Raw genomic sequence first — 11397 nt, forward strand, 5'->3', positions numbered from 1 at the left:
TAAATGATTAATCATCTTGCTGCATATGAATTACCCACTCACACCCTTGAAGACCAACATATTAGACTCCCAATGTTCTCTTGAGTATAGATTTTAAGGTTGATATATTGATGGAAGCACCTATTTCCTATGCAATGTCATTGCGAGCATGTTAACATAATGTGTAAATAAAGTTAGATATGAGACTTTTAAGGGGGGCAACATTGAATATAATAGTAAGAGGAAGGTTACCATAAAGTATGGATGGAAAAGTGTCTATTAAAGGGATTCCTGAAAATGTGTCTTAGTTTATTAGAGGTATGGAAAAGTAGACTTTCTTTTTTTCTTTTTCTTTTTTTAAATGGTAGATTATATATATATATATATATATAATCTATTTTTTAAAATATTTTTTTTCTAACCGATAAAGATGATATTATGTTTTGTTCCTCATAACCAAACTTTCTGGCTCCGCCACTATCCATTCTAACAATGCTAAAATAAGTAAGAAAATATAAAATAACATGAAGTAACATATTGAGAATGAAATACTTAATTAGGCTAGTCATAATATTTGAGATTGAAGATTTATATTGAAATTATCACTCAAATTTATGTTGGTGGCCTCACTTTTAGGCTCTCTTGATGTGTTAAACAACTATCATCACATAACACAAGTCATGAAATTTCTCTAATCCCAACATCCAGAAAATCCAAGTACCAATATATTCATATTTACTGATATTTTAAACCTTGGTTGGGAGACATGCATCCTTTGAGTGATGTTGAGGAGAATTCATTGGAGCAATTGAAAATTGTTGCGTTCTTAGGAGTAAGCAACTAGGTAATTAATTTTATGTGATTTGATCTTAAACAGTAGATTTTAGATTAGAGGTCTTAGACCCATGACTTTTTTTTTTCTCTCCACAATTAGTGAGGGTTTTGCATATAACAATTCTTGTGTCTCATATTCATTTGTTTGATTTTGGTTATTCTATTTATCCTTGATATCATCCTAAAATTAATTTAGGTTAATAATTCAATTCTTAAATTATAATATTTTAAAATACATCCATTTACCCCCTTTGGATGTTATCCTACTAGACAACGGTTTTTCACTAATAAGTATATATATATATATATATATTATACACAGAAGAGAAACAAACATAGATATTCTAGACTGATTTTGATTCATGGATTTTTTTGCTTCATTTAGCGTCTATTTGTTTAATGAGAAAATATGAGTACCAAGAAATTATTATTTTTTCGACCAAGGAACAACCCTTAAGCCTAGCATAAAACATATTTCGGATATGGTTCTTCTATTATTGGAATCTCCTTCAAAATCACTATATGTATCTACTAATGAGACTTACATATATGATTGATACTTCTACTTCATAGAATTCCTTGGAGGTTGCTTTGTAGAGGGAGGATTTCATGACTTTAGGACAATGATTATGTATCCTCCTCCTTTGACCCAATTCTTTTTTTTTTTTTTTTAATAGTGAATAATATTTTAATTTTAGATATTGCACCACTTTATTATTTATGAACATAATTCGTTTTTGATTCCCAACTAAGATAGTGCTTAATAAAATCGAGAATTATGTACTAAAAAATATTTAGGTGATGTTTGTTTTTTTGGTTAAATAAAAAAAATTAAAATATTTGATTTTTTCTTTTCAACTAAAAGTAACATGTAGATATCAATAGGTTCACTTTAGTTATATTCATTGATATCAACAAATTACTTTTAATTTAATATAAAAGGTAAAATATTTTGGCTTTTTCTATTTAGGCAAAAAATAAACATCACCTTAGTATTAACTAATAGAAGTGAAAAGTGTTTGGTATGATCTCAATTTAAGTGTTGAATGTAATTTAACTGTTTAATAAGGAAAATAGTTCACCAAAAAATGATACTTTTTTATAAATTTAACTTTATACGTATCTTATGACATTTTTTAAAATTTAAGCATTGTGGACACTAACCTCATAGGAAATAAAAATATATCATTTAAGTAAATTTATTAAATCTTTATTTAATAATACAATTTCACACGTTGCGGTTAAAAACTTAAAACTGTAAAATTTATTGTCATTTTAGCTTCTATTTGGATACATTTTCTATATTTTGTTTTTAAAATTAGAAATATTTATTTAAAAATATAACATATGATACAAAAAGCATATATTTACATTATATCTTTAAAAATTCCTCTAAAAAGTTTTCAAATTTGAGATAGTAATTTTTTTTTCGATGCCTCAACCTTTTCAGATAGTTTTTTAAAACTATTACTTTTTCAATATAAATCTTTGAGAGTTTTTATATCATATACAAGTTATTATTATTTTCTAATTTTAAAAATAGAAAAAAAATGGAGTGTATCCCAACAAGCGCTTAATTTCTTAATTAATTTAATTATAAATAATCAATAAAATTTACGTAGATTTATGATGAAGCATATTTTAATTTTACCCTAAAAATGTTTGAGAAATAGCAAATGATAAAAAAAAATAGAAAAAATAGTGAATTATTTAATTTGCTTCATTATAAGGAAAATTATTTTTTTAAGGAAAATAAAATAAAAAAAATAAGAAAGAAAATATTATGAACAATTTTAAAATATTTTTCAAAAAAATAAAAGAAAGTTTGAGGAAATGCATTTGTTAACAATTTAAATTAATTTGTCCCAAAATTTGTTAATAATTTAAACAATTTTTCTCAAGGGGTTTAAAATATTTTAAAATATATTCAATGTTTTTAAGTGGTGTTTAATCTTAAGGGGTTTAAAAAATGAGACCCACCTATGAACCCCGCATTTTGCTCGATGCGTTCCCACTCGATCGACGAGACTCGCTTTTAAGTTAGTGAAAAATTAATTTTGAAAAGAAAAGTCGGAGTCGCCACTTATTTTTGTTTTATTTTTAAAAGGTAAATAAAATAAGAAAGAAAACCATAAGTGTGACTCCTTATTTGGAAAAGATAGTTTGTGAGAAACTAGATACGGGTTTAGGGGTCAGGTTACTTATCGAGAAAGTACGGTAAAGACCGTAACACCCCTCTAAGTCCCTAAAAACGGGCCTCTACTAAATAAGGTGATGCAGATGTGACAATTGATGAGCAAACCAATGGGTACTAGTGAAATAATCAAATACTAAAGTGAATCATGTATCGGAATAAGCAAAGTGAGAATGAGATCGTACCTTACCAGCAATTAATAGTACACTATCATGGAACAAGGTTAGCTTAAGTATAAAATCATCACATGCATATCAAAGAGTAATACAAAGATCAAACAATACTCATTAAGCCTAACAACTGACAATAAAAAAGGAAAACTCATATGTAGGGCCCCCACCAAAGCCCAATTTATTTTGCATGAATTAATATCGCAAATTTCATTATTTTGGAATTATGAAAAATTCATTCATGCTTATTAAAAAAAATCAAGGAAAACGAAAGATAATTTGAAAATCAGAGAAAATTTGTGAATTAAAAAAATATTTGAAAAATGGAGTGGAAAGAAAACTAGAGTTTTGAAATTTATTTGAAAATTGAAGTCTCGAAAATTATTTGAAAATTGGGATTTTGAAAATTAAATTTAAGAATTGGAATTTTGGAAATTAAATTTAAGAATTAGAATGTTGGAAATTAAAATTTGAAAAAATTAGAATTTTGAAAATTATTTAAAGATGGAATTTAAAAAAAATAAATAACTGAATAAATAAATAGAATAATGATAATGATGAAAATAATAATGATTGAATAAATAAGTGTGGAAATTGGAATTTTTGAAATTGGAAACTAAATTTGGAAATTGGAATTTTGAAGAATTATTTAAAGATGGAATTTAAAAAATAAATGAATGAATAAATAAATAAATAAATAAATAATAACAACGAAAATAATAATGATTAAATAAATAGTGAAAATTGGAATTTTGGAAATTGGAAATTGAATTTTGAAAATCGGAATTTTGAAGAATTACTAAAAGATGGAATTTTATAAATGAATGAATAAATAAATAACAATAATAACGAAAATAATAATGATTAAATAAATAAATGTGAAAATTGGAATTTTGGAAATTGGAAATTGAATTTGGAAATCAGAATTTTGAAGAATTATTGAAAGATGGAATTTTTTAATAAATAAATAAATAAAATAATAATAATAATAATGAAAATAATAATGATTAAATAAATAAATGTGAAAATTGGAATTTTTGAAATTGGAAATTGAATTTGAAAATCGGAATTTTGAAGAATTATTTAAAGATGAAATTTAAAAATAAAAATAAAATAAAATAATAATAATAATAACAAAAATAATAATGATTAAATAAATAAATGTGGAAATTAGAATTCCGGAAATTGAAAATTAAATTTGGAAATCGGAATTTTGAAGGATAACTTAATGATGGAAATTGGAATTTTAAAAATAAATAAATAAAATAATAATAATAATAAAATAATAATGATTAAATAAATAAATGTGGAAATTGGAATTCCGGAAATTGGAAATTAAATTCGGAAATCGGAGTTTTGAAAATTTATTTGAAGGTGGCGTTTTGAAAATTAAATTCGGAATTGTGAAATTTTGGAAAATTAAAATTTAAAATTTGAATCTTGAAAGATTGAATTTAAAATTAGAATTTTAGAAAATTATTTTGAGAATTAAATTGTAAATTTTGAATTTTAAAAAAATGAAGTTTAAGAAAATTGAATTTTCGAGAATTAAAGTTTTATAAATTAAATTTAAAATTAAATTTTAGGAAATTATTTCGAAAATGGTATTTTGGATAATTAAATTTAAAAATGGAGTTTTGGAAAATTTTTGAGAATTAAAGTTTTGTAAACTAAACTTTGAAAAGTGGAATTTTGGAAAAGGATTTGAAAATTGGAATATATATATATATATATATATATATATATATATAAAGTGAATTTTGAAAGGTTACTTGCAGATAGAATTTTTTAAAAAATTACATTTTTATCATAAAAAAAAAAAAAAAAAAAAAGGCTTGAGAGGGCCAAATACTTGGCCCATTGGGGTCTACACCAAACGAATAAGGACTCAGAACAATAAAAAATCAACATACCCAGTAGCCTTCAATGAAGCCCAATCATACAAAGTCCAACTTGAATATAAGCTAATCAAGCCTAAACTCAATACATGGAGTTCAAAGCCCACATGGGACAATTTAGGCCCAAAAATAAACTCAACCCACTACCTTGAGAGTCCACCAATAAAAGCCCAATGCTCAAAATACCAATTGTGAGGATCAAAAGACAACCTTTCCTCACTTTTAAAACCTTTAGGTTGTAGTCCCATGGATGGCAAGCTGATGGAGAGGGATGATGGCTGTACGTGGACGATGGCAATGTGGGAATGGAGAAAATGGGGATGAAGAGAACATAAGCTGGCCATGCACGCATGATTCCTGTGCATGCGGGTATGAAATGGGTGTGATGGAAATGAATGGAATGAGCCAAAAATGGGTATTAGTGAGAGAAGTGGGTATGATGATGATGGGTATTGGTGGGTAAAGAGAAGGTTTCAGTGGGCATGAGGTGTGATAAATGGAGCATAGTGATAGGTATAATGCTTAAAAACTGAGTGAGATGAGGTTTCCATGCATGGGACTAGGAGAACGGGTTTGAACGGATGAGGTGGTGAAATGATGGATGGAGGTATAGGTATGTGGTGGATATGGGAAGAGTGAAAATGGGTATGGGAATGAAGCGGGTTGTTGCAATGGGTGTGAAGGATAAAGAAACGAGTATAGGGATGGGTTTGGAGGTTATGATAGATGAAGATTTAGAGAGAGGAATGGGTATGAGGGGGTTCGATGGGTGTGAAGGTGGAGAGATGAGGGTGGCTATGGCATGCATGGTTCTTATGCATGAGTGAGACATGAGCAGTGGGCAGCTGGTGAGGCATCTCGGGTGTGATGGGTAGCCACAGGTAGTGAGAGAAACGGGGATGACTATGCATGCATGGTTCTTATGCATGAGTGAGACATGAGAAGTGGGCAGCTGGTGGGGCTTCTTGGGTGCGATGGGCAGCCACAGGTAGTGAGAGAAAGTGAGAAAAAAATTGGGCTAGTGATCTTGTTCATGGATGGCATAGATGATGGGGGTATAGTTTGAGAAATGGGTTAGTAGGGGGTGTTTTAAGGAAGAATGAGTTATGGGTTTGAAAATGGGTATGAAGATTGATTAGGATGGGAAGGTGGTGATATGGAAGGAATTAGTTGGAGGTTTTGCAATGGAACGAATGGGAAATGTGGTAGGAGAAGTGGGTCAATGGGTTTTAAAGAGAGTGATATGCATAGGGGCTTATAAAGGATGAGATGGGTAGTAGGGACATGGGTATGGTGATGGGAGCACAATTCTTGTGTGCATGAGTAGAGATGAATGCAACAAGGAGCACTCATAGCAAACTGAAATGCCTCCACCTAAACTCTCATGGGAAAATGTTTGTTCCTCTCTCAAAGCACAAACTGAACCTTCACGATTCACATAAGCAACTTTCTCACCCAAATTAATAACACCAAAACATCTTTATTGCCATCGTGCTGCTTAATGAACCCAGACGACAATATGACCCCAAATACCAAAGCTTCAACGCAGTCCCATGGCCAACCCAGATGAGATCTTCACACCCCGGACTTAGCAGAAACAGGGGAATGAACAAAATAAGATGGAAGCAAGGCAAAAACTGGAGAAATAACCTAGGGAAACTAAGCGAGTCATGAACGTATACAACCTCATTTTAGGTGACATCCATGGGCTAATACAGATGGAATCATAAGGGAGCAAGAGTGTGGTTCTGATACACCAAGTTATGGGAAGGAACAAATCATCTGGAATGCTTCTTTCAAGAGAAGTAAAAAACACCAAAAAGAAAAAAAAAAAAAAAAGCAAGCATACCCAGAGTCTCACAAAACAAACGAGTGGCCTACAACATCCACTCCAATAAGCAAATGAACTAAAAAAAATAATAAAAAAATAGCAAGAACCAGGATAGAACAATATGAAACGAGAAAATACTAGAGAATGCTGAAATCATGGACCGAACTGACGAGCTCCTCTCCTACTTCTTCTTTAGTTTCTCTCTAAGGCTCTTCGCTGGTTCTCTCTCAAGCAAATTGAAAAACTCCTTAAAAATGCAGCTTTCCCTCTCATTTTGATTCCCTCTAGAACAGGCTCTCCCTCAAACTCATATACTTCGCCCACTCTATATCCAGTCTCAAGAAAGAATAATAAAAATCTCTCTTGTTTCTTCATTCTCCCGCAAGTCGCTACCCCCTCTACTGCTCCAACCGTCACCCTCTGAAACTTCAACCACCACCATCTCACGTCCAAGGCTACGCGTCTCATGCATGAAGCTTCATGGAAGTTGGTGCCCCCATTCGTCCAAGGTGCTGCCAGCTCGTCTGGGATCAAAAGATACCTTTTGGTGCTATTGATAAAAACAATAATAATAAACACTGGAGTTGGTTTGCAAAAAGAAGGGGTCTACACCATTTTTTTTTCTTCACTTTTTAAGTTATAAGTTTTATACTAAAAAAATCTATTCATTTGTTTAAATATACAAAATTGATTTAAATATATCTTTTGTATTGTTATTAAACTAAGTACTTTAAAAAAAATAAAAAAATAAAAAATTAAATGTATAATTTGATCTCAAGATTGTCAAGTTCATCCATCCCATTTTCCCACCTATTTTTTTTTAAATGACTTTTTATATATAAAATGACCAAACAAACCTCTTTCTCAACTTCCCATGGCCATCCATTTATTTTCCATTTTCTCTTATTTCCTTTCCTCTCCATGGAAAGAAATGAAGAAAAAAAGTAAAGAAAAAAAAAAATGAAAAGAGTGTTTGATGTTAATTTTAGGAAGTGTTTTTAATTTTTCTAATATTTAAAAATTTTTATTTTTCAAGTATTAGAAAGATTAGAAATACTTTGTAAATTCACTGTCAAATACATTTTAAGAATTACAAAATTTATGGTTAAAGTTTTAAATTGATGAATGTGAAAGATTAAATTATAATTTTTAAAAAATAAAATAAAAGGAAGATAGTGATAGAGATATACTATTAACCATGCATATGCGTGAATTTAATAGTATGTTATTATGATGACATTCTATAAACAATTATTTCATTGTATTTAATTGGAGATTTGCATTAGATAAATTAATCTTTCGGTATAATTTAATAATAATTGTGTTAGTATATTTTATATATAACTAACTGGACCAAGTAGAGAATGGATGTTTTGTACTGACTGTTAAAACATATTCTCTAGGATATTAGAAATAAGATTTATGTTTTTAATCATGATTTAATTAATATGAGCAAATATAAAATGTCTTGTGTTTTGATTCATTAAAGAGTGAGTTTCATTTATTGGAGTGATAAGACTCGATGAGTTGGACAAAGACGCTTTATGTTTGCGATGTATTAAATAATGATTGAATCCACGTCTCGGTATAGAGATTGATGATGCACTTTAAGTAAGCTTATAAGGTTTCATAGTGTAAACCCTATAGGTGGATTTTTATTCGACACATGAATTAAGTTAAGCGACAATCTTGAAGATCTATTGTTACTCAAATAAATTGTCAATAATTTGTTTGATGTAAATAGCATCTGTAATCTTAACGTGGGAAACATAAATTATTATGTAATGGAATTGTAAGATTAATAAGGAGTTCAATCATGAATTTTTAGTGGTATAATTTGTGATTAATTATAATGAGAATATACTGGTCCTGTATGAATTCTTATTATAATTAGTAGCCTTGTTAATTTTATTCCTGCGGTTCCTGCTGTGCCTTAATTGTTTAGACTATACATGAATTATGTGTTTTAAATAAATGATAGATTAGTTTTTAATTAAATTTTATTTAATTAAAAATAGATAATCTAATTTATTTAAAATGAGCATTTTAAGGGAAAGAGTTTCTTAGAAAGCGGTCTTCTTCCCATCGAAGAGAGATATATTAGAAACAGAAAAGAGAGTGAAAAAAACCCTAGCTATTGTTTTTCTGCCCACTCAGAAATCATAGCCGGAAATTGATAAGGTAAACAACAGAAGATTGTAGGAGATTATGGGCGTTTTCAGCAGAGAAAAATGTCAATCTTTTACATATGGTTTTGGCTTGCCTCCATACTTGTTTCATCATGATTTGTTTCCACTGCGTAAATCATGGTTTCTATCAGATAGGTGGATGTACAAAAGATTATGTGAATGCATTTAAAATTTATCGTAAACAGAAAACTAATACAAAAGGGTATTTAATCCCAAATCAAATTATGTTTAAGGTATGTTTGGAGGGAATAGTAAGAAGAGTTTCGTTCCATTTTGGGTTTACATAAAATTCAAAACACACTTTAATAAGAATTTTACTTTTTCTCTTGTGCATGGTATTATAATTAATCTCCACCTATGTTCTTTTTCTATTCTTATCCTAGATTCAAAATATCGTTAAAATTCAAAAAAGGTCAAAAAAAAAAAAAAAGCTTTTTATAATTAAGAATGATATTTAAAAAAAATTAAATTTAATTAAAATATATTTACTAATTAAAATATATTTTGGATTATTTCTTGTATTTTTCTAATCAAATATTACATAAATAAATAAATAGATAATATCACTTAACAAGAAATCTCATAATCACGTGGAATCTAACAACATCAACTTATCATCAACAAATTAATAATTTTTAATTAATTAATTAAAATATATTTACTAATTAAAATATATTTTGGATTATTTCTAATATTTTTCTAATCAAATATTACATAAATAAATAAATAGATAATTTCACTCAACAAGAAATCTCATAATCATGTAGAATCATAATTATTTTTAATTAATTAATTAATTTTTATATAGGAAAGAGAGGTGGGTTTGCCTTCAAACACAAGGCTAGTCCAAGAGAGGAAAGTCCAAAAAAAAGTAAAAGCAATCCATTCAGCCACCAGAGACCAAAACCCTAAAAACATCAAAACCTCAATCTCTCCAAAGACCCCCCAGTTAAAAAAAAGGGAAGAAAAAAGAAAAGAAAAGAAAAATCACAATCAACTAATGGCCATGAGGGTAATCAACATTCTTCCCCCAAAAGGGCCAAAACTCCACCCACCCAGTGCCTTTTTCCTCCCCACCAACCTTCCCAAACCCGGACCCAGAACCCTCATCCACTGCACCAACAGCATCAGTGATGCAGAGCTGGCATCAGACTTGGCCACAGAAGTGAAAAAGATGAACACCCATTTGGTGCTGAGGAAGGAGGCCATGGAGAAGAGCAGAGAGATGCTGTTCACAGAGATGTGCCAGTACCTTGGAATGGGATCAGAAGAAGTGAAGAGGAGGTGGAGGAAGATGGGTGAGGAGGAGAAGAGGGTTTTGCTGAAAGGGTTTATTTCAGAGTGGGGTGTGAACTTTCATCCATTGTCTGCAAAGTCTGTCAAAGAAATGGTTGAAGAGTACTTGCATGAAGATGACCCATCTCCACACTCTTCTTCTTCTCTTTCACTCTTGTTTCCTGGTTTGAAGAGGATGTTTATGGGGTCTCCATCAAACAAGTAAAAAGAAGATTTGCAGATGGCTCGTAAAATTTATTTTTCATTTTTTACCATTTTTTAAAAATATTTTATTGGCTTCTTGGTGTTGGATATTGTTTTAATCGTTTTTGTATTTTGGTTGAAGAAGCTAAATCATTTAACAGTTTCAGCTACAAAATTCATGAAATTGAGAAAACTATTTGCTTAATGAGACCTTACATATTGTGAGGATTGTTAGGGATTACGTTGAGGTAAAGTTTTGTTTCCCTTTTTCTTAATTTTTTTTCTTCTTAGAAGTTAGAAGATAAGAAATCATGGGTATATTTGGTAAATTTCTTTAAAAACAATTTTGAAAATTAGTTTTTAAGGATAATTTTTGAGAATTTTTTTGTAATATTTTATTAAACAAAAATCTATTTGAAAACCAAAAATATATTTAACCCGATATTTTTAAATATGTTTTATGAATAATTTTATGTCTAGTATTAAAATAAGTGAAAATATTTGTTTTTAAAAAAACAATTTTTGATTGTCAAGGTAAAATAGAAAATAAAAACCTGTTCTTGATTATCAAACATATTTCATATATTTTTTTTTATTTTAAAGAATAAAAAATGATTCTAAAAAATATTTATCAAAAAGATCTTATATTTTTCATTTTCGAATTACAGTTTTTTATTTATTAAAAGGACTGCATTTTGCATTTCAACAAGTAGAATACTAAAATCTTCAAAATCATGCCAATTTCTTTTCATCTTGCAAGTTCTTTTGAATAGGTTGGAAATGCCATGGTGATGAGCTGCCTTGTTTTCCTGATTTGATTGTG

The 11397-nt window shown here is 29.2% G+C and overlaps 1 protein-coding gene across 1 annotated transcript; it reads left to right on the forward strand.

Annotated features, from left to right (window-relative positions):
• Positions 1-10002: 10002 nt before the first annotated feature.
• On the forward strand, positions 10003-10815 carry LOC117911644. Its single transcript, XM_034826045.1, has one exon. The coding sequence runs from the start codon at positions 10096-10098 to the stop codon at positions 10594-10596; it is 501 nt and encodes a 166-aa protein (XP_034681936.1). The 5' UTR covers positions 10003-10095; the 3' UTR covers positions 10597-10815.
• Positions 10816-11397: the final 582 nt, after the last annotated feature.

Source organism: Vitis riparia, chromosome 3, assembly GCF_004353265.1.
Source record: "Vitis riparia cultivar Riparia Gloire de Montpellier isolate 1030 chromosome 3, EGFV_Vit.rip_1.0, whole genome shotgun sequence".
In the NCBI taxonomy this organism is placed as follows: Eukaryota; Viridiplantae; Streptophyta; class Magnoliopsida; order Vitales; family Vitaceae; genus Vitis; species Vitis riparia.

Excerpts from the sequence above, each read along its gene's own strand:
- LOC117911644 (XM_034826045.1), top strand. The coding sequence starts at position 10,096 with ATGGCCATGAGGGTAATCAACATTCTTCCCCCAAAAGGGCCAAAACTC.